At 43.3% G+C, this 24,791-nt stretch overlaps 1 protein-coding gene across 2 annotated transcripts in view; it reads right to left on the minus strand.

Annotated features, from left to right (window-relative positions):
* The window catches only part of FRMD4B (FERM domain containing 4B), a 314,088-nt gene that overhangs the window by 159,699 nt on the left and 129,598 nt on the right, over window positions 1-24,791 (minus strand). The window contains exon 1 of one of the 2 annotated variants that reach the window (XM_026501212.4): window positions 7,735-8,386. The exons of the other annotated variant lie outside the window; for it this stretch is intronic. Coding sequence (XP_026356997.1) covers window positions 7,735-7,896 — 162 coding nt within the window. The 5' untranslated portion in view covers window positions 7,897-8,386. Of the gene's footprint in view, window positions 1-7,734; window positions 8,387-24,791 lie in introns of those variants that run through there. 2 annotated transcript variants of the gene reach the window in all.

Here is a 24,791-nt window from a genome sequence, read left to right on the forward strand (position 1 = left end):
CGTGCCAAGTTTATTCCAAGGATGCCAGAATTTATATGTTACGTATGAACACCAACAGGTGCACATACGTGTAATTACATGTGGACGTCAACTTTAATTTTTTTCACAAGAGTTTCATTTCTGCTTCCTTCCCCTGCGTTACGTCATATTATCTGGTCTACAAAATTTCGAACTACCTATCTTATTTCCCATTCGCATCATTGACACTTTTCCACAACCATCAAATTGGACATCCCAAACACAATGTTCGTAATGAACACAGGCGGGGATAAACAGGAAGCTGCTCTGTGCTGCCCCTCTCCCAAGACACGCCGGTATGAGGAAAAGCAAACGCCAATTTGAAAAGGCAGAAGAGGGGCGCCTGGGTGGCACAGCGGTTAAAGCGTCTGCCTTAGGCTCAGGGCGTGATCCCGGCGTTCCGGGATCGAGCCCCACATTGGGCTCCTCCGCTATGAGCCTGCTTCTTCCTCTCCCACTCCCCCTGCTTGTGTTCCCTCTCTCGCTGGCTGTCTCTATCTCTGTCAAATAAATAAATAAAATCTTAAAAAAAAAAAAAAAAAGAAAAGGCAGAAGAGTCTATTCTCAGTGTTTTTCAAGCTGTTCAACAAAGGCTCCAAAATGCTTTTCAAAGATACTGAGACCGATCTCGTTGATTTTAAATATACAAGGTCTTTTAGATCTTCCCGTCATGGGAGATGATGGGCTAGAACATTAACATACTTTTCCTTCTTAGTTCTGGAAATCTTAGCATCTCAGTTCCTTGCCGTAAAACCCTAGTCTTTGATCACCAGAAAAGATGGAAGGTGAATTTTCTCTGTGATGATAAGGAAACTCCTATTTCACTTATCTGCCAAGTCTTCTCTCCTTTCTGTAAGGTGTTACTGCTATTAACTGACTCCATGACTGCCCGATCCCTTCAACACTGTAGGATCCAATCAGGAGATGGCTTCTCCATCCTTCACATCAGCGCAATCCTTACTCCCCACTTCCTTCCCCTGGGCCCTTCCTCAGTTCAGGCTTTGATCCTGGCACCTGTTGGTTGGGCAGGCATCTGTAGAAGATGCTGTGATGTGTTGCCCAGATGTATTCCCTCAGTTGTCGGAAGCCCTCTGAGCTGACAGCTCTCAGCCCCCTCTGGGGATTGCCCTCCCTTAAAGAGCTGCCTACGTCAAGGTCACTCCACATTCTCAAGGACAGCCCACCTCCAATGATGTGTTGATGTAGGTTGAGGGGAAGAACAGTCCTCTTGTTCCAAATGGGGACTACTCTCTGTTCCAGAGCTACCATGAGGGGAGCCGAAGCCACTGTTGAGGGTGAATTATAGCCCAATTTCTCCTCTGCTCCTTCTGCTCCTTTCTATTCCCTTCTACAGGTGTTGCCGCCCAGCGTGCTCTTGAGTAAACATCCTGCTTGTGAATTTGTTTCAAGAACCAAATCTGCATCAGCATTCACACGGTACCGTGGCAGGATCGCTTTTCCTAGCCCCCGTGATTGAGTGGGTTACATAATCAGCTCCGACCAACGACCTGCGAGAAGTCACATGAGCTACTTAGAGACCAAGCACTTAATTGCCAGCGCAAAGCCCTGAAGAGCTCTTCACCCTCTATCCCGGTAACTGGCAACGAGCAGGAACATTCTGTGAGCCTCAGTGACAGTGATGAGCAAGGCTGACAGACAACCTGTGATTGGATAGGTAGTGTGAACCAAAAACAAACCTATACTTCTTTAAGCCATTAGGGTGCTGGAGCTGTTTGTTGCCATAGCGAAACCTGTTCTCTCCGGACTGATTCACCTGTATCCCTGCAAGAGCCTCCCGGTTCCCTTCTCACCTCCACCCTGTCACCCTCTCCCAAATCTATTAGCCTCATTGCTGCCAGGGATGAGTCTAAATCAACCTCTTCCCTGACCCCAAAGTTCTGAAGAAAAAAACATCAAAATCCTAAAGCAAAAGATCACTCAAATTTAGACGTTATTCTCAACCAAAATCTCTGTCTCTGACTCCACGTCTCTCTCTCTCACCTCACCCTCTCTCCCCATCAGCCTTAAGAAACTGTCTACAATCCCCCCAAAGCCATATTTTCCTGTGCCTGAAATGCCCTTCTGCCTCTCTTCATCTATCCAACTCCCACTTGTCCCTCAAACCTCAGCTTGAGAATTAGCTCCTCCAGGAAGCCTCCTTGGCTCTCTTCCCCTTCCTTTTTGCTTTAATCCAGTCTGATTTAGATCCCCTCCAATGTGCACCTAGAGTTTCATTTCCTTAACTATCTCCCCTCCTTGACAATAGATCCCTCGAGGGCAGGAAAAATGCCTACTCTGCCTTTGCGTTGCTAATGCCTTGGCACAGCAGCAGGGCTGGGGCAAGCGCTTTGATCATTATTTTAGTTACAAATAAACCAACAACAGAATGAATCAATCTGTGTGTAACTCCAAGCACGTTCTACAGCAAAGGACCTAGTAAACGTAACCTGAACACTCATCCTGAATATTTGTTCACTAATTTCCTGGTGACTAGGTATTTGATGAGAAAATTCTTTCATATTCCTTCAAGTTCTATTTTTTTCTATGATTGTATTTTGGACTTTTCTTCCTCTAGCATTCTCTACCTAATATGTTGCTTTTTTTTTTTTTTCTAGTGTGGGAACTGGCAAACTTTCTGTGAAGGACCTGACAGTAAATATTTTCAACTTTGTGGCCAATACAGTCTTTGTATCCACTACTCTGCTGTAAGTAGTTACGGCACAACGACTCAATTCTGCCACTGTAGTGCAAAAGCAGCCATAGACAACATGTAAATGAGTGAGCAGGGCTGTGTGCCAATAAAACTTTATTTACAAAAATGAGAGACAGGACAGTTTTCTCCTGTGGGTCGCAGTTTGTCAGCTGCTCTTCCAGTCTGTGTAATTCAGAGGACTGTGGAGAGTGAAGGCTGGCGACAAGCAAAATATGTGGTTTGAGATGTACTCAGGCCACTGAATGCTCAATGGGGAACTTGACTTTTGGGGGAGTTGGTCTTTCCCAGCCAATGTGGTGGGATACAAAGCTCATGTGTTACCAGTTTACGGACCATCACAGTCTTGGATATAGAGAGATTATTTCCTTAGAGACCCTAATGGGAGCTGCCTGTGATCTCCTAGATTTTTTGTATTGGCTTGAACAACATGTGTGAATACAGGAGCAAATACCCAAAGCTTACCCTACACACACTGTGGGAAGCCACCGTCTCTCTTCCTTAACATCCTTGCCTACAAAGATGGGAATTTAGTTTCCAGAGAACTAGCATCACTCATAAAAACAATAGTAATACTCTTAGCCATACCCTTCATCAAGGACCGTCTATGGGTCTGGTGTTAAGTACTATGCATACCCAGGAGCTAACATTAACTGAGCATTTGCTTATGCTAGGCAGGGGGTTCAGTGTAGAGATACTATCTCATGAATTTTTTATCCTTCCCATAATGCAGGTACTAAAGTTCTCCCCTTTTACCCAGGAGGCTCAAAGAGGGAAAGCAATTTGGTCAAGGTCAAATTTGCTGAACTTGGAGCCTACAGCCGCTGCCTGTTCTGAACTGTCTGCTACCCCTCGGGGCCAACTGCCTGCCTCCGGGGAGCTGACCCAGCCTCTTACGGTCACTTAAATATCTCAGATTCTGCCCAAATTACCTCCTGCTGGAGGCAAGGACTCCATTCAGGATTAGCAAGAAATTCTACCTTTGAGGTGTTCGGGATGAGGGGAAAGCTTAATCCCAAGTAACAAACGGAGGGCTTTGTTAGAACACGCCACACCGAATAAAAAGCAAAGGGCGTTGATTTTTTTCAACCACATTCTCCCATCATTTTCCACCTCAGTTGTTTGTTAAACTTAATTAATTGCTATAACAGAACCCATCCGGGCAAGATATCGGCAGGATAGATATATGGCTGAGGAATCAGCTTTTTAGATTTAATCCCAAACTGAAGGTGAATGTCCCAGCCTGCAACTTGAATCAAACTCAACCCTTCACTCATAAAGTAAGTCTTTGTTCAAAGGTAGCCCCAGTACAGCGTCTGCCAGTTCTTTATTTAGCCGTGTTACTACAGAAATGTCTTATAGCTAGTCTCTTAATTATTCGTGGTTTTTGGCAAATTAAGTCTCATGCCTCTCTAGTATCTAGACGGGGAGGAAGTGTTCAATTCCAAAGAAATTATGCCTTCCCAGCTGTGCCAGCCAGGCAACGATGTCGTTGCCAAATTCCATATGAATAGGTGGGAGATCTTCTTTCACTTACGGTATATGACTACACGAAACACCCCCAGGGAACCGCGAGGTACCTCATGTAACGAATATCTCCCGCACCACCCTTATTTCTCTCTGGAGTGACTGAGCCATGGATTTCCCGCAAAGACTATTCAGGCTAGAAGCAAGAAAAATGACACCTTTTTATTATCAAGATGATAAAAAATGGGGTTCGATAAAATATGTAACCCTATGGTGTTTCCAGTTCACGTGCCAGGAAACTGGGCAGGACCACTGAACATTCCCCTTTATGCTTTCGAAATCGTAATTATTGGATAGCAATAAGGGTGTCCTAAAGATGAGCCCCCACCCCATTAACTCAGATTACCGTGGCAAAATACTTAGAAATGTGCTTGCCATTAATCTTTGTATTTACCTAGAAAAATAACTATTTTATTTAAAAGCTTTAGATTTGAGATTCTAAGAAGGAGGTGCAGTGGACATTGTAGACTGCACCCCAACCGAGCACTGACCCTCCCCCATTGTTTGGTAGCTACGTGGTCTGCCTGAGACCAACCTCACGCCCAGCTGCAGAAATGGGTCTGCTCCCCCACTGGCCTCAGTGTAACTAGTGTTTCTCAACAGTTATATTCATTATCATCGTCTTAAGGAGCCTTGTAAATAGTTTCAACAGTTATATTCATTATCATCGTCTTAAGGAGCCTTGTAGATAGTTTTTTGTTTGCTAGTCACCCCCCACCCCTGCAAATTCTAATGCCGAAAGTATACTGTATATCTGTTTAGGTATTGTATGTATATCTGTGCTTTATACACAAAAAGAGAAAGATTTTTTTTGTGCTCCCTTCCCACTCCCAATAAATACTTTTTGTCTCTTGGGGGTCCTATCACTTCCACTGAGAATGCCTGAATTATAATCCCATTCCCTGTGCCATTCAGTGCATGGCACTGGGGGTTGGCACAGACCCTAAGTTAACCTATCAGAGTGCAAACTGGGAATTTTTTTTTTTTGATAGCTGGTGGAGATGAGAAATTTTCTTTCTTTCTGGATGGGTTCATATGTGGATCTCAGCTGTGGAACTGCTGCAGCTATCTGCTCTCATGAGGGAAGAAACCAGCTAAAGGAAAAGCCAATACACGAACAAGACAAGGCTGCAAGAATCATGGGCAACGAGCATCATGCCTGGATCAAACCGTATCTGAAGTTCATTCAACTACTAAACTCTTTGGTTTGTCCTAAGTCCCTTCTTTTTATTTTGTAGGTTAGAGTTGGGTTTCCTATTATTGTAAGTCCCAAATGACAGAGCAGATAACATTTATTGAATGCTTCGTAAACTGGGCTAAATATCTTATGTGTCAGTAATTCTTTTATCAACGTCTGTGATTAGTACTATTGTATTTCCCATTTCATGAATGATAGACTGAATCCGGGTAAGATGAAGCAACTTACGTATGATCAAACAGAGGCAGAGGCTGGATTTATCCCTATGTTTCTTTAACTTCGAGTCTGAGGTATTAACCACTTTATTTTACTGCCTTTCGGTTCTATATAATTTAAGTCATTACTTTCTTGTTCAGTATTTAAAAAGCATTAATGAAAATGGTGTTTCTTTGCTAGCAGTTGACTTGTGTTGTGCAATTAAGAAATCTATGATTCTCCCAAGTTTTGAAATATCTTAAGAATTCTTACTTCTCCCAAAGCACAGGAAAATTTAAACTTAGAGATCGTCTCCTACTTATGACTATACTCATAAAAATGGCCACCACTATTTTAGATGTCCTTTCTTATTACCATGAGAGGGTATTGGCTCAGTCACCATCCATTTTACAGAAGAGAAAATTTACAATTTATAGGATAGTCCTTCAAGTTGCTGTTCTGCTTACAGATAATGATTGATAAAACTTATAAAGAGCCCACGGGGGAGGGGTCTCAGGATTCGGGAACCTAACCTAATTAGTCACTAATAGCAAAGAGATAATCCATCCATCCCTGAACCTTGGGGAGAGATGCATAGAGGTTGTCTGGTTGGCTCCAATATTTGTGTTCGCCTTTTAGAAGTTTCTCCAACATTAAAAAGCAAAAACAAAACTCTACGGGGGTCACTTCTCCTACAGACCAACGCAACAATGATTTCCCCAAAGACAAAAAGGCTGAGAGGCAAACACTTCTGGCTCCAAAAAGCCAGGTAATCTCTGTACTGTGGCCAGAGGGGATATGGCTACAGCTCCCTAATACTCTGAAACCTCCACAGGCCGTCCTGTGTCTCAGCCTGGATTTTGGATTCTCCCAAAATGCAAGACACCACAGACCTGTTGTCTAAAGCAGAAGTCCTGAAAGCATGAAGTAAATCCTGCTCACATTGTAACAAGGAGGATACGGACATCAATGATGACAAGGGGATGCTGATTCTTTACACTCCCTCAGTTTAACCTCAGGTGCTGTTCCTTTCATTTTGCTTGATGGATGGAAGACTACAGCTTGTCAAAACCAGAGGCTTGATCACATACAGGACTCAGTACAGTGAGATATAAATGACAGCCATAGTGGGGATGGGGTCAGGGTAGGGGGAATCCAGGAACTGCAACAGAGCTACAGGAAAGAAAACGTGATGATACAGTCCTGTAGTAAACACCAGGTATAATCTTCCTAAATGCAATGTAGATTTTTTTTTTTTTAACCTCAAAGAGATTAACAACCCAAGCAAAGGACTTTTAAATCCACAAATGACTGTCAAAAAGAAGAGGAAAAAAAATCCAGGGAAGCTGCAGTCCCAGAGAAAATGAATGGTCCTCTAGTTGAATAAGTTGCTGCCTTTTTTGCCTGCAGGATAGGACCTAGCAGAGAAATAAAGAGGCTGTGTTGTGTGAGGGGAGTAAACCCAAATGTAAGCACTCGGCCCTCCGCCAGGCCACCCCTCCCTACCCTAGCCATCATCCTCCTGCAAAGTGTTCACAATTTGCTGTCTTTCCTCCAAAAGCCAGTAGACACAGAATCAGCTTTTCCTGGCTCTGCCTTGCAAGTTGGGGCTGCCTGCTGGAAAACTGAAATAAAATCAAAGGAAAGGATGCAAATCCAGCAAGGCCCCTCTGACCATAAATTGGTGGGAAATCGTTGGTCCTGAAATGCTCACCCCCATCCACCCCAATAAAACGAAAAAGGAGGAATCATCTGAATGTCAAAGTCGCTTCCTGCAGACCCTCTGCTGCAAAGCTACAGCTCTCTGAGCTCAGTGCCAGGCAGTACACCATCGCCCTGTAACAGATGTCTGCAAATGCTGGTACGAACTCGCAAGTGCCCCCGTGAAAATTCACCAGCTTTGTCAGGCAACAGTTATCCACAGATGCTGAACGTTTGACCCAGGAGTCCAGCAGCCCGCTCGGAGTTTAAAAAAAGAGAGGTGGAGGGAGAGAGAGAAAGAATCAAATCATACAGGTGGAACCGGCTTCGCAAGAGCGCCGGGCATCCTGCGAGGGCCCTGGGGGCGCCGCGCGCCCTGGCTCACCTGGTACACGTCCCGCAGCCCGCACCACGTCCGCAGCACCTGGTGGCAAGCCCGCAGCCTCTCCGTGTACCATCTCCGCAGCGTGGACACGGTCAAGTTCCACACGAAGCGGCTGCCGCTGAACAGCAGGTCCTCCACGCCACACATGAACACCGAAGCCATGCCGCCTCCTTGCCTGGGACCCCGGGGCGACCCGGCTCCTGCAGCTGCAGCCCAGCAGAGCCCCGCCGCCGCGGCCCGACCGCCTAGGCTCCGGCCACCGGCTTCTGCGAGCAGCCCGGGGGTGGGGGGTGGGGGTCAAGCCTGCCACTGAACTCGTCTTTCACCGTGCGTCCTGGCCAGCCTCCGGCGGCATGCCCCGGGATTGGGCGCCCGCCAGCCAACGGCTGCGGCTGGCACACAGAAGCCCAGTGTCCACCCCCGCCCGCCCCGCCGGCTGGCAGCGCCGAGCGAGCTGCGCTAAGCTCCGCCAGGCGAGCCCTCGGCGCTCCCGGGGCGCGGGAAGCCCTGGCTTGCGAGGACTCCCCCTGGCGCTCCCCGAGTGCGCTGGGCAGAGGGGGACGTGGAGCGACTCTTTGCAGGCAAAGACGAGAGCTGCATTTCAGCGCTCTTGCTTGCACGTTCTGCGCGCGCGCACACACACACACGCGCACGCACACACACACAACACACACACCCCAGCCCGAGTCTCCTAAACCGCTTTGGGGAGCATCTTACTTAACACTACAGGGGCTTTGCTCTGTACGTGCTGATAAATATCTCTGGGCAGCCACAGATGCGGGAGAGAAAAAAAAAAAAATCCTCCGAAGCATCCCTCTGGACACCACTTCCCTGGGGGAACAGCCCTGAACGTTTCCTTGGTTGTGCTGGAGGCGGGAGATGAAGACACCAGTCTCAGAGCAACAGTGTCTGCGGGGCTGCACAACCCGCCTTTGCTCCTCCTTTGAGGGGCTCCAAGAAAATGACAAGTGCGGGTTGTTGCCAGCCAGAGGGCAGGTTCCCTCACCTTCAGACCCCACTAATTCCAATGCAGCAATCTGTTCGTGGGAAAAACAGAGAGTGTTCTTGGTCTTTACAAATAGCTTCCAGTTACTATTTGCTGGGAAACAGAAGCTCACAAGAGAATCCTTGGTTTGGTTCTGGAAAATTCAGCCTCTGGATATGTCTAGCAGCTGCTGCCAGCACCAAACAGCACGGGGAGTTTATTCCTGACTCAAAACCGAAGGAAACTGTTGGACCACTCGTGAAGTCACCAGATAATTAATGTTCTGTTGTTTTTTTTTTTTAAGTTCTCCCCCTGGAATTGATATTGCCTAAGGCATTTGGGAAAAGGAGCCCAAGGAGCCCCACATACCACCAGTCTCTGTTTCCCTTTAGAATATGTGTAGAATTCAGTTCCATATAACAGTATAACATTTCTTATAGCAAAAGCACAGTGGCAGATTTCAGGATGTTGTTTGTTCCTGAATCCATCTGTAGGACAATTGTCTGTGTCACACCTGGGCTGTTATCTTGGCTATTGAGTGGTGGGGAATTAAGGTGCCAAAGCCTTTCTCCTGAACTAACTCAGAGCTTCAGAACAGATTATCGACAAGTAAATCAGCTTTATTTCAGGTTTCAAATGTGCCTTTGGAATCTTACTTCAGGTGAAACTCAATCAGTCAGAACACAAAAATGTGTTCTCAAAGTGCTTATTGTTTTGGAAGTACCCATAATCAGGGAACATTTAAATGACATGTCTCCTACTACTTTTTACTTATTACTAAGAAAATCGCCTAAGAGTTTTTGTTGAATTAGTTCACTGGACACAAGACCTGATCTAAAATTTGGAAGCAATTCTTCGCGGTAAGTCTACTCTATGTGCTCATGAGTATTGGCGTTCTGACACTGTTTTCCAACACAATGGTCACAGTGTTTACACAAAATCGCAAAATACTAGGTCTTACGGAATCAAAAGAAACTGAACTAAGTATAGTTTGAAAATGAAATGTCATCCTTCTAATGGAAAACTACTGAACTTCCAAAATGGAGTTTTAGTATGAGTGAATGGAAGTGGTACATTTATTTAACGATGCACTGTGACTGTATTCTCGGAAATGTCGGGCAGCAAAGGGAATACCAGAATAAAACCTCCAACAGGTCAATTATCTCTGTCTCATGACACCATGCTCTCAGAAGAGATGCTCTAGAAACCGGGGCTGTTCTCTCTCTGTGCACAGGTCTAAAGGCAGCGCTCAGTTCAACCTCAGTCATTTTCATTCCAGATTTCCAAAGTCGGTGCTTATACTATTCTGGAAAGTGGCATGTGGTGTCAGGGTTCTCAAAGTGCGGTGCCTGAACCAGCAGCATCAACATCATCAGGAGAACTGGTGAGAGATGCAAGTTCTCAGCCCGCTCCGGAATCAGAAACTATCGGGTGAGGTCAGCAAACCCCTGTGCTCATGTGGCCTCTGGGGGATTCCCACTAAAGGGGGAAAAGCACTGTTGCAGGGCATGGTGGGCAGAAGCCAAGTCTCCTACAAGAAAGACACTGACTTAAATCCCTGCTCCTTAAGACCCCGTACAAGCGCCTAAAACCCACAGAGCCTCAATGTCCTCATCTATAAAATGGGGATAATATCAGAATCCACTATCTAGGGTCAAATATTCCATATCAAGTGTTCACTGTAGTGGCTGGCAAAGGGAAGCACCGAAAGAAAACAAACTACCACCACCACTCAAATCATGAATTGTTTCAATTTTTTCTATGCAGATAAAACAAGTTTTTTTAAAAAAAAATTTCAACTCATCATCTACTTCATTTTCCTCTCCCTTTCTGTGGGTTGGAGGTTACAGTTGGTGGTGATTTGTTTGCAGGGAGCAATTCTGGTCACTTTCGTTCAAGTTCCCAAAAAGCTTTTTGAAGCTCCATCTTCCCCAGCACAGCCAACCTTTGCTGTGGACTCTCAAAGCTGGATGCAAGACAAAGACACCAACGTCCACACTGATGCCGCCTCTTACCCAAACGGCTTTCCTCTCCTGTGGAAGGAGAAGTTTGGTGCTCTAGGACAGGGAAGGAAGGGCAAGTTCCTCCTCACCAGGGACCCATGGAGGGTGGGGTGGTAGCCACTGAACCCAGATGTGCAGCCGTGGAGAAAAGAGGGACCCAAGTGCGGCATTGTTCTTAAAATGGACTAACCACATGGGATAAACCAGATCCCAGGCACACACCCTTGAAGCTGGCCTGAAATTTCCAGTGGAAAGGGAGCTAAATCAAGCTGGCTTCAAAATTATCTTGCTCATAATTCATTCTTTCTCTTTTTCTTTCCCTCTTTTCTTCTTTCTTTCTTTCTTTCTTTCTTTCTTTCTTTCTTTCTTTCTTTCTTTCTTTCTTTCTTCCCTCCTTCCTCCTTCCTTCCTTCCTTTCTCTTTCTTTCTTTCTTTCTTTCTTTCTTTCTTTCTCTCTCTCTCTCTCTCTCTCTCTCTCTCTCTCTCATTCTTTCCTCTTTAGCATCAGAGTTCCCTGCAATACGCTGTAATTTCCTGCAGCTCTCTCTGGAGACTTAAGAAGATGCTTCAGGTGACAGCATTACTCATACACCTGGGAGTTCTGCTACGGAGGTAAAAGAGAAATTGTCATTATCCCTGAGGCTCCTGTAGGTTCTCCTTTGAGCAATCAGCAGGAAGAAGAGCACAATGCTGGGAAGACAGCATGAAATGCCAACCTCTGTTTCTAGAAAGGGATAGCCAGTTGGTAACATTGTAGCTTCCAATGGTCCCCTCTGCCCATCAAAAAGACAGAGTTCACTGCCAGTGGATTTTTTTTTTTTTTTTTTTTTTTTTAGACAGAGAGAGAGCAAGTGGGGAGGTGGGTGGAGGGGCAGAGGGAGAGGGAGAGAGAATCTTAAGCAGGCTCCTTGCCCAGCGCGGAGCCCAACGCGGGGCTCGATCCTACAACCCTGAGATCATGACCTGAGCTGAAATCGAGTTGGACGCTTAACCCACTGAGCCACGCAGGTGCCCCCGTGCCAGTGGGCATTTTTAAACTGTACTCCTCTACACACCTGAAAAGCCAGTGTTGGTAAACTCTGAGAGACCTTGAATGTCCGACTTGGGCTTGAGGGGGATAAAAACAAGATCTAGTTGGCTCTCAATCAGGGGCAATTTTGCATCCCTCCCTCTGGGACATTTGTCAATATCTGGAGACATTTTTGTTGTCACAACTGGGGGTGGTGCTACTGGCGTCTAGTGGGTAGAGGCCAGGGATGCCGTTCAACATCCTATAATCCCCGGGACAGCCTCCACAAAAAAGAACTCTTCTGCCTAGAATGTCAGTCATGCAGGGGTCGATGAACCCTGGTCTAGTTAAATGTTCCACTCTGCTCTTCTGCTCACATGACTTCCATGGGGCGAAACATTCTTCCCTCTTGAAATTTTCTCCCCAAAGGCAGATTGGGGAAGAATGCAACAATCATTCTTGATGGTTTTTGGGGCACTTATAAAAGAGCTCTAATGAACTTAACGTCCTTTGAGAAAGAACTGGAATGTCATTTTCTATTATCTTCACCCACCTTTTTGTGATTTGTCATTAAAAGTGAAGAATAGTAATTTTCATCATAAACTATTTATATTTTGGTACTTTGACTTTTGGTTTTATCATGTCATTTACGTTAGAGACTCCTTAGTTGGGGCAAAGCCTTTCTTTGGCACATTATAAAAATTCCCACCACAATGACCCCAAGGTGAAATACTGATGTCTCCTTTGGGCCATGCAATGCTACAAAATCTCTCACGTGGCAGGATATTTCCCCTTCTTCCCCTTTTCTCTATGACACTGTAAGCTCTATCAGGAAGCCGTGTGGGTGAGGTGGGGGTGGGGTGGCTGGATGGTCTCTCCCTGTTGAGGAGTACCCCTTGCATTGGAAAATGTTTTGTGACCCCAGGCTCTGCCAGGAGTGCCCCCAGTCATGATGACATCAACAACAAAAGCACCTCCACGCATTTTGAATGTCTCAGATATGGTGGTAGCTACCACCATTCAGAAACCACTGGTAGGGGGCGCCTGGGTGGCGCAGTCCTTAAGCATCTGCCTTCAGCTCAGGGCGTGATCCCGGCATTCTGGGATTGAGCCCCACCCGCATCAGGCTCCTCTGCTGTGAGCCTGCTTCTTCCTCTCCCACTCCCCCTGCTTGTATTCCCTCTCTCGCTGGCTGTCTCTATCTCTGTTAAAATAAATAAATAAAATCTTAAAAAAAAAAAAAAAAGAAACCACTGGTAGAAGTAGGGAAAATGTCTCATTCATATTTATTTCCCCAGTCGCTGGCACATAGCAGGCAATCAGTAAATGTTTATTGAACTGACAAATGAATGACTATTTGTCTCAACAGTGAATACAGAAAGAAGTTCATCCGTCCCCAAAATACATACTCTTGTTCCTTAAAAAAATTCTGCATTGAGTTTGCATTATGTGTTAGGCAGGAGACTAAGTACTTAGAATGCACTGTAGCAAAACAGAGATGATCTCTGTCTCAGCGGGTCTTAGAGTAGAGTGGGGAAGGCAGACGATTGACCAAGTAATAAGAGGAAGCAGGCACTGCCACAAGGATTATAGGGGAGACATGTAATGTAGGATGAGGGGGTCAGGGAATGCATCCCATGACTGCGGCTGAGACTGAGACGGAGGGGTGAGTAGGAGAGAGCTAGGTGACAGGGGGAGGAGACATGCAAATAAGGCTCCAAGGCAGAAGAGCAGGAAGATTCACGAAGCTGTATGGCAAGCTGGATCCCAGATTTGTGGAACTCCGAAAAATTGGCAGTAGGGGGATGCCTGAACAGTAGGGGGGCAGGGAAGCCCATCTGGGCAGCAGCTGTGGAGTTCCAGGGGTGAGAAGAAAAGACTTAGGGCAGGCTTATGGGAATGTCTACATAACTAAGCCAAAGGAGTCCACATGTCTCTCATTCCCCCCCACCCCCGGGGACCCGAGGGCGTTAACCTGCAGAACAGGGTGAGGATTTGATGGGTGAAGGTGCCTCCTTCAAAGCAACTGTGCAGAGGCAGGCTTCGCATTCAGGAGTCTGTTTGCCCCTCCCCCTTCCACATCCCAGCCGAAGGAGGAGGCAGGAGGGCTTGGCGGGGACAGAAGTTCTGCTTCAATCCCACTTGAGCCAGAGGCTAGGTGGTCTTGTTCTTCCCTCCAAGCCTGCTTTCACTTCTCTTTCCCTTTGGCTGAGAGAGCAAGGAGCATCTTGCAGTCTCGGACTCCAGCAGGAAGAGATGGAGGGGAGTGTCAGAAGTAGCAGAATCCTGAAGGGGAAGGAACCAGTCATGATTGCCCACAGTCCAGGGCTGACTAGTAGGCTGCTTCGGTTCTGCTGTCCTGACTTTGAATGGCTTTTTGGCATCATAAAGATCTAAAAACACTACACACTAAATAATATCCAGCACTAAGACATCTATCCAGCTTCTATCCTTTGGCAAACTCATTCCACTCTTGGGGTGGGGGGAGGAAGAAAGAAAACAAAATCTTCTCATCTTCCTCAAAAATCTCATCTGTTATTTTATTAAACCAAATTCTCCCTGCTCAAAGGAAAAAGGAGGGATGTTATCTTTATTGTATGAGGTCTAAAAAAGGGAGCAACATGCTAGATCCCTATCGTCTCCATTTTTGCTAGTTAATCCATTCAACAGATATTGGAAGCTCCTGCCAAGTCAAATTTTAGAAGTCATCTATGTAGATGAGAAAGCACTTGAAGGGGATGCTGATTCCAAAGGAGCCCACACAGGTCAGTGGCAAAGAGCTGACCTTCTTCTTGAAAGAAGAAATAGTATCAATGTTGTGACTTACCTCCCACCCCCATAATTTGTCACCTTTTATTTATACTTAATTTACATGCACATCAGCAAGGACAAAATTAAAATAGTAAGAAATTGGTCTATATAGCACCCTTTTTTTTAAAAAAAACGATTTATTTATTTATTTAAGAGAGAGAGGAGGGGAGGGTCAGAGGGAAAGGGGGAGAGAGCCTCAAGCAGAATCTATGCTGAGTGTGGAGCTCAGTGCCGGGTTTGATCTCAGGACCCTGAGATCATGACCTGAACCGAAACCAAGAGTTGGCTGCTTAACCAAATGTGCCTCCACTACCCCTATAGCATCCTTTTTTCTAAATAAAGTCAGCTCTACATGTAGCATCAGTTGATTTCCACAGTATTCTCCCACGGTCAAATGCAGAAAGGCTTTCCTAGCCCCATTTCATGGATAAAAAAACTGAGGCAAAGAGAAGCTGGGTAATTTGCTGAAGATCAGTGGGAAAGCATTTAAAAGCATCTTAAGTGATATAGCTGCTAATTTCTTAATCTTTCTAATTTGAGAGACAAAAGGACAATTTCTTTTGTATTGATGTTATTTTCTTTGGTCTCATACTATAATTTATAGGGTATGAATGGCTTTGGGACTTATTTACTCCTCCAGGAAGTGAATGTGACAAAATGCCCATCCTTTGGACTTGCCCAATTTAAGTAAGACTAAAACAGTGATGGGAAGAAAAAGAAAATGAAAAGTAATAGAATTTTTTTTTATGGGAGTTAAGAGTAGCTACTTGAAACCCAATGGACCTTCACTTCTATACAATAAATGAAAGAAGAAAAATAAAAGGTATATAAAAAATTTGACTCTCCAAAAATCAATCATACTGTGTATGTGCCGGTAACTAGTAAAACGAAAAAGAGAAATCAGCCAAGATCGATAGCTTGCAAAGTAGTAAGAACTCTCAAGACCAGGTATACTCTGGCCATTAAACAAAGAAGTTATAAAAAATAGATCATTTTCCTGTTATTACTAAAAACTACAGAATGATTTGGTAGGATTATTGCTAGGAATTTGGACTATTTGGCCCTGAACAGCAAGAACAAAATAAAAGCAAACTTTGGCATGTAAACCACCCCCCCCAAGAAAAAGAAAAAAAGAAATAAAGGTATTTATTTAATCTTGCTATCCTAAAATTAATTTAAAGTTGTATTAGTGACATATCATTCTCAACTACAAAAGGGATTGTCAACAAGAGAAAGCAGCTGAAAGCAGCATGCTACAGGCCTAAGGCCTTAAGGATATTTCACAGAGTTGAGAAAACAGCTGTATATTCTTCAGATCAAGAGTTCAGAGAGCTCTAGGCAGTATTTGAGAAGAATGAGGAAAAGAACTTCATGATCTGGTCTTGAATCAATAACAAAGAGAGAAAACAGGAGTTTTACTCTGGAAGCAGCTGGCACCAAAGAAATTTAAGGTAGATGTCCTCACTCTAAAAAAATCCCGTTATAATTTCAGCCTGGTGGGCTTGCAGATAATTTTGGTTTATTCTTTGTATGTTTATATATTTTGCCAGATGGTGTTGGGTGTCTATTCATGAACCATTTACCCCCCCTTTTCAGAGCCTTCATTTTCCATACCCCTGAAATGAACTATGATTGATCTAAGGGAAGGCATGACACCCCATCTGTCAATAAGACATAAAATGAAGATTTCTAAAGAGTTTTTTTTTTTTTTTAAGATTTTTATTTATTTGAGAGAAAGAGAGAGAGAGGGCACGTGGGGGTGGGAGTGGTGTGAGAAGGGGCAGAGGGAGAGAGAGAAGCAGGCTCCCTGCTGAGCAGACAGCCTGATGCAGGTCTCTATCCCAGGACCCTGGGATCATGACTTGAGCCAAAGGCAGATGCCTAACTGACTGAACCACCCAGGTGCCCCACTAAAGAGTTCCGGAAAAGATTTCCCTCTGAAAAAACGGAACACAAGAATTTTGTTAGCATATTCCTTGATTCCTGCTTGGGGCATTATTGGATGAAGACGCAATGCTTTGAGCCACAGCAGCTCTCCCGTGACCAAGAGGACATGTGTTGACAGCAAAGATAAGAGAAGAAAGGATGGTAAAAGCCTGGGTCTTTGATGACTTTGTTTAGATGTCAAATCAACCTGGGAACAGTCTATGTTCAGATGACTTGCAATGAGACTTACACAATAAAGGGCCTTACATAGTTTAAGCAGTTTTAGTTGGATGTTTTGTTACCTTCAACAGATCACTTTTCAAAACTTACCACAAAGCCATAGTAATCAAGACAGACTAGCACTGGCATAAGGATAGATCCATAGATCAATGGAATAAGAATCAAGAGTGCAGAAATCAATCCTCATTTATGGTCAAATGATTTTTGAGTGCCAACACCACTCAGTGGGAAAGTGTAGTCTTTTCAGCAAATGGTGGTAAGATAGCTGGATACTAACATGAAAAGAATGAATTTGAACCCCTACCTCACATTATATACAAAAATTAACTCAATATAGATCAAAGAACTAAAAGTAAGAGTGAAATCTGTAAAACTCTTAGAAGAAAACATAATTGTATATCTTTGTGACACTGGGTTAGACAGTGGCTTCTTTGATATGTCACGAAAAGCATAAATAACAAAAGAAAAAAATAAATAAATTGGCCTTTATCAAAATTAAAAACTTTTGTGTTTCAAAGAATACAATAAATAAAGTACGTGGGGGGGGGACCCAGCCACTCACTGGGAAAAAATATTTGCAAATCTTTTATCTGATAAGGAACCTCTATCTAGAGTATGTAAAGAGCTACAACTCAATCAGAAAAAGACAAATAACCCAATTTAAAAGTAGGCAAAGGGTTTGTACAAACATTTCTTTAAAGCAGATCTATGAATGCCTACTAAGCACATATAAAGATGTTCAACATCATGAATCCTTACGGAATGCAAATCAAAACACATTGAAATACAACTTCACAACCACTAGAATGGCTGTAATCAAAAAAAGAATAATAACAAGAGTCAGCAAGGATGTGGAGAAACTGGAACCTCACACATTTCTGGTATGAATGTAAAATAGTGTAGCCATTGTGGAAAAGATTAGCAATCTACCGAAGGATAAACACAGAATTACCATACAGCCCAATTCCATTCCTAGGTATATACTCTAAAGAAGTGAAAACATGTGTTAAAAAAACCCAACTTGTACACGAATGCTCACAGCAACATGGTTCATAATAACCAATGGTGGAAGCAACCCACACATCTATCAGCTGATGAATAGTCTACAAATAAAGCGGTATATCCCCATAATGTAATTCAATTTAGCAATAAAAAGGAAGGAAGTATATTCCCAAGAGAACTGAAAATACGTTCACCTAAAAAGTTGCACACAAATGTTTATAGCAGCATTATTGATAAGAGTCAAAAAGTGGAGGGCGCCTGGGTGGCTCAGTCGTTTAGGCATCTGCGTTCGGCTCAGGTCATGATCCCGGGGTCCTGGGACTGAGTCCCACGTTGAATCCGGTGTCAGGCTCCCAGCTCAGTGGGGAGTCTGCTTCTCCCTCTACCCTTCCCCCCTGTTTGTGATCTCTCTTTCTCTCCCACTCAAATAAATAAATAAAACCTTTAAAAAAAAGTCAAAAAGTGGAAACAGCTCAAATGTCACTTGATAGTGGACACATACCATGTGGTAAGCTATATAGTGGAATATTATTCAGCCACAAAAAGGGGTGAAGTAATGACACATGCTACAACATAGATGAATCTTGAAAACATTATGCTAAGTAAAAAAAAAAAAAAAAAGAGAGACAAAAAAGCCATATATCCATAGAGACAAAAAATAGGTTAATGGTTGCCAGGGTTTAGGGGGGATGGAATGGGAAGAGACTGCCAATGGGTATGGAGATTCTTTTTTTTTTTTTTTTTTGTAACTTATTTTATTTAAAAAAAGTTTTTATTTAGAGAGAGAGAGAAGGGGGGTGGGGCAGAGGGAGAGAGAGAATGTTAAGCAGGTGCCATGCCCAGCACGGAGCCCAATGTGGGGCTTGATCTCACGACCCTGAGATCATGACATGAGCTGAAATCAAGAGTCAGACACTTACCAACTGAGCCAGGCGCCTCTGGAGTTTCTTTTTTTTTTTTTTTTTAAAGATTTTATTTATTTATTTGAGAGAGAGAGAGACAGCCAGCGAGAGAGGGAGGGAACACAAGCAGGGGGAGTGAGAGAGGAAGAAGCAGGCTCATAGCGGAGGAGCCTGATGTGGGGCTCGATCCCATAACGCCGGGATCACGCCCTGAGCCGAAGGCAGACGCCCAACGACTGAGCCACCCAGGCGCCCCTGGAGTTTCTTTTTATAGTAAAATAATTTGGAATTAGATTATAGTGATTATTGCACAACCTTGTGAATATACTAAAAACCACTGAATTGTGCACTTCAAAAGGGTGAATTTTGTGATTTCTGACTAAATTAAATAAATCAAGAATAAATAATCAAGCAATCATAAAAAACAAGTAACAGCAAAAGAGGAAATACTGACCCACGCTACAAAACAGATGAATCTTGAAAAAGCTATGCTAAGTGAAAGAAGACAGCAAAGATCACGTATTTTATGATGCCATTTCTGTGTAATGTCCGCATTAGGCAAGTCTATAGGGATTGAAAGTAGATAGTGGTTGCCTAGGGCTGAGGGGGGTCTGGAAGGAGGGTAGGGGAAATGGGGAATGACTGCTAATGGTACAGGATTTCTTTTTAAGACAATGAAAATGTCCTACACTTAGATTATAGTGATGGTCGCACAACTCTGTAAATATACTAAAAGCAATTGAATTATACACTTTAAACAGGTGAACTTTATATGTAAACTCTATCTCAATAAAGCTGTTATCAATAAGCAAACACACAAATAAATAAAATAAAACACATCATAACCCTTTACCTCTATTTTCTGAATATTCTACAATGGACATGCAATACTTATTTCTCAGGAAAAGGTGCTTGAATTTCTTGATTAGGAAAAAAAATGTATTATACAAAACAAAGTAAAAATAAAAGCAGGAAATCAGTACTGCACATGAACTCCACTGTGAAACTCAGTGAATGCAGGCAGATAAAAAACTAAAGGAAAATACATCAAATTAATGATAGTGATTTTGGATGATTTTTATTATTTTTTTTTTTGGAGGGCTTTCTTTTCTTTCTTTGCTATATCAGCACATATTACATTTTGATTTCTAATTCTGAAATGCACGTGAACTCATACAAAAGGTTACTCTTCAGTGAATGAAATGTTACGAACTTCTCCCATCCTGGTTCCCCAGCTCATTTCCAGGACTGCCATGTAAGATTGCTCAAGTTGTTTACTGCACAATGGTATGTGGTGGAGGAAGTGAGGAGAGGTTATAATCCAGCCTGGGCTCTGCTGGATAAGCCACAACTCATGGCTCTGAGGAAACAATCCTTTTCATCTAAACCGCATGAAAATGCTATATAAGGAAGTGGCAGCCTTGCCTGTCTCCCCTCCACAAAGGCTACCACTATGCCTAGTTTTTTGTACGCCCCTCCAGACATAGTCCATGTAATCCAAACAGATACATCATGCTGTATGGATGAAACAGTTATTTAAAAAGAATAAAGAAATACCAAGAAAAGCAATACAATATAATCAGAATTCAAGTACTTCTAGAGAAGTCATTCAAGGTAAAATAGGATTAAAAGGAAGAGAAAAAAAAACAACCTATTTGTAACAAACAAGTCTTAAGGGAAGAATCCTAAATGCAAGGATGTTGGATTGTCTTCCACTTCAGCAGTCTCCAGTTCGGGTATGTTGTTTAAGCAGCAAATGAAATTGATCGAAATGCAGTTGCCAAGTGGACTGATATTTGGTACTTTATTCACCATGCTTCCCCAGCTTACAGGAGTATGGTGGTGTGCGTGTGGTCCAGCTTCCACTGGAGAGCTTTAGGATTTTCATCTGCGGAGAAACCTGGAAATGAGTGTCCCCATATGAAGCCTAGCACTTCCATTTCGTTCGCTAGTGTCCTTGAAAACAAGGAGAGTTGCTCACACAGAAACCTAGAGCACTCTGTTAGCCTGTAGTCTAACATCTCTATAGTCATTCAACTTGAGCTGAAGTTTCCGCTTATTTAGGGAAAACGATGGTTAAGCTGGTAAATAATTCAAACGATGAGATCTGATTGCAAGGACTGTCCTGACACTGAGTAACCTTTCAGTCTTTCTGCCTGTGTGTGTTTCTCTTCCATGTGTTGCCTCATTACGGAAGGCAACACTGGTCTTCTTTTGGGTTCCGACTCCTTGGCCCCAGGTTCTTCAGTTCTGAACACTCATCTCCACCTCAGAATTTCATCCAGTTAACTCCTGTTTATCTTTCCAGCCTTAGCTTGAATGTTGATCCCTCAAAGCCGGAGAGTGGCCCCCTCACAGGAGCTCGATCTCACCCTCGGACCACACGCGCTACATGTACCTGCCTTGTCACCATTGCGCTGCCATCGCTTAGCACCTGGTTCAGAGCAGGGGCTCAATAAACCTGACCTTTGAGTAGATGGACACGCAAAAGCTCTCCATGATCCTAGGAGAGCCTCACTCATTTAAACAAATCGAGTGCTATTTAAAAGAAAGCTTAGAATTAACGGAGAGCCAAGAATAAAAAGGTTTGGAACCTACTACTCCTTAGGTCTTCCAAGGAAAAAGTGGGGGAGAAAATGAGGCTGGATTAGGGCAATTCTCGGATGAAAAACAAGACTGGGAAAAAATGGCTGGGACCTAGGAAGGTGATCAGATGACTTTCGCGCGAGATATTTCTACGACAGCAGAGGACACTGTGTGCTAAGAAGGTGATATTTGGAATCACCTTGATTTTAATTCGACCTGATTCAAATAGGTCTTGACGGTAGCGGCGGGATTATACAAGACATATTTGTCCTCCTAAGTGGCTTATTCTCTAAAGCCCTTTTCAAGAGTGCTTGGGACGGTCAGAAACTCGTTCTGTTTCTATTACTTCAAGTTATGCTAGGAGCAGGATAAGAAGACTTGAACTCATTTGCCTTGTGGATTTGTTCTTGGTTTCTATTTCTACAACAGAATACTTAAGTCTGTTAACTGATTAACTGCAAGAGTGCTGAGAATGTCAACAGTTACTGGCATTCCTTTTGAATGTCATTTTCCATACATGCCACTGTAGAGTTTCAGAGATGATAAAGAATTGAAAAAAGTGGTTTAAGATAATCAGTATAGAATTAAATAAAATGCAAACATTATATTTACGTGACAAAACACAACTACCAAAAACGTAGGATCATCATGTTTAAGCTGGAGAAGAATTTTCCAAGGCCCACAATCACTGGAATATGGTTGTGTGGAAAGGAGAGCACCCAGACTAATTTAATTTCCTTCCACAACAGTGAAAATGTATGCAGACTGGCTCTTTTCAACTATTCCACTCAAGTAAACTCCATGGCAAAAGGAAGGGAATATGTACCTTCAGGGGCCAAGGGTGGGTCCCAAAACAATTTTAGCGATGAGAAATTGAATTCACTGATTTTATCTTAAAGATTCCTGTGGATTTTGTATTTTTCTCCATAATATAACTTTGATTTTCCTTCTAAAAATACACTAAGTAAAACTGATGGTACAGGAAGATGCACAATGTTTATATTTGGTTTCCCATAATCTCTTAGGGTACCTCCTAATACCTTGATGAGGACAGTGCATTACCCTAGTGTTAGAAGCACAGAGGTAGACATTAGGGGATAATATCATTATAGTCTAATTAAACTTCAGAAAAGCTTTTACCTTAGTTAAAAAATTTTTTTCCATCAACAAATGATTAAATATGGTAACCTGGGGTGCCTGGGTGGCACAGTTGGTTAAGTGCCCAACTCTTGATTTCGTTCGGCTCAGGTCGCGATCTCAGGGTTGTGAGCGCGAGCTCTGCTTAGGGCTTTATGCTCAGCATGGAGTCTGCTTGAGTTTTTCTCTCCCTCTTTCTCTGTCCCTACCCACCAGGAAAATTTTTTAAATTTAATCTTATATAAATTTAATTAATTAACATTTGGTATATTATCAGTTTCAGAGGTAGAGTTCAGGGATTCAACAGTTGCATATAACACCCAGCGCTCACTACATCACGTGAGGATGTATGATTTATTATCTTTGTATCCCAGAGTCTAACACAGCATCGTACAGATAGTAAGGGCCTAATTAATACACATGGGACTAAATTGAACCAGTCATCAAATTTAAGATGTACAAAGTTAATTTCCTCATCAATTCTAAGCCTCCTAGACCCTTAACACCCAAATGCGCAATGTTATAGACACTATGACATGAAGGGAGGCGGGGTTGCTGGCATCAGGGGATAGTACTACAGTTGACCTCAATATATCATTAATAACATATACGAAAAACAGCAAGTGAAAGGGATAAAGAACGCTGGCTAAGGAAGCGGTGAGAAAGATCCAGAGTGATTATTTTGTTTGAAGGAAGCACCACCTTGGAATGTCTGGATTATGGTACTATTCATTCACATACAGAATGCAGGAGAGGAAAAGAGCCTGTGTATTTGTAAAACATCCAGAAGGCCAGGATGCGGCTGGATGTACAGATAATACTGATGATACCGTGTGTGTATGTCTACACCGGGGAACACCGGTAAGATCCCCACTGCCTCATTAGTATGAACTGCCTGGATCGTAGAGGTACTTTGAGGTTCAGTATGGATTGAGAGGCCTCAAATGGGCACACAGATATTCCTTGGATAAAGAAGATCTACTCCTTCCTGATATTCCTTAGAAAAGAAGCTACACGTCAGGCATTGATTTAGGGAGTTGTACGCACATCGACCCATCCTCATGTCCTCAAAAACTCTGAAGTATTATCGCCATCCCCCTTTTAAAACTGGTCGACCTGGGCAGTTTCTGCCATTAACCAAGGGAGAACAAATACAACAAAGAATGCCATGTGATCTAGCATTCTCCAAGAGAATCTTTTCTAGCAAAGTAAAGGGTTCAGTGACAGGGAAATTTCAACAAGGAAAGAAGGAACCCTTTCCCATCAGGTAAGTGGAGAAGCAGATCTCATTCCCGCCATTACTGCTTACCCCTGAGACTATGAAATATCGGGCACTATTCAAATACAGGATCCTTCACAGGGAGGAGAAACAGGCTGGACAGGTTTTGAAGGGTAGAAACCTTAAATATGTATTGGATGCAATCAGCTTAAAAAGAAAAGAGGCTTAAGGACATGGTCAGATCTTACAAGTCCAATGTACTCCAGTTACAAAATAGAGTGCAGCATTCTTTCTCTCACGCACATGCACACACACACACACACACACACACACACACACACACACCATTCTGGTCTCTCTTTGCACATTTAATTCTACTTAAAATCAGAGACAAGTCTATTTCTAAGGATATTTTCCTCTGGGTTCTTTTAAAGAAAAGTCAAATAGAAAATACACACAAAAAAAAAGGAAAAGAAAAAGGAAATCCATGCGAATGTATTTCTTTCCTGAGATTTCGGTCCAATAATAGAACCCCAAAAAATCAAAAATTTACAGGCTTTCTAATCTAATCATTTTCCTCATATCGTTTTCTTTAATGCTCAGGATGAAAAAATGTGACTCTACATTTAAACTTGTTTATCAGGGTTAGAAGTATCAGAACTTTGGTTACAGTATATTGATTTCTTGTTATAAAGCACCCCTTAAGTCTTTAATTCTCACCACTGTCTATGAAATAGGTATTATTAATGCCTCAATTTTACAGATGGTGAAACTGAGGTATAGAGCAGTGGAGAAGTGACAGTTCAATTCAGAGACTGGAGGCAGACACTGGGGTACCCCCAGGCGAATAGTCAAGGTAGAGCAGTGGGTTTAGCACTTGGTACTAGGTAGAGTTGGGCACAACCAAACTATGTCAAGAAAGATAAAAAGTCAAATTCATATGAGTGGGTGAGAATGAGGGCACCAACAAAGGGGGACAAGGCATGGAGAAAGGTGAGTTGGTTGGTTCAGAACCCAAAATTCTATAGGAATGGAAAGAGGGTGCAAGAGGTCTTGTTATATCCATGTGTGTCTACCCCAAGGGCAGGGCTGGCACATTAACAGACACCCAAAGAACGCTCGCTGAGGCAGACAGCAATGGAACTGGTTAGAAACGTAGTCCAGCGGCCTAGGAGAGAAATGTGGGGTGCCAGTGCCAGCTACACAGAGTCTTTATTTGCCAGGGCGCTTTGCTTGC

The sequence above is a fragment of the Ursus arctos genome, unplaced genomic scaffold (assembly GCF_023065955.2).
Source record: "Ursus arctos isolate Adak ecotype North America unplaced genomic scaffold, UrsArc2.0 scaffold_14, whole genome shotgun sequence".
Classification (NCBI taxonomy): Eukaryota; Metazoa; Chordata; class Mammalia; order Carnivora; family Ursidae; genus Ursus; species Ursus arctos.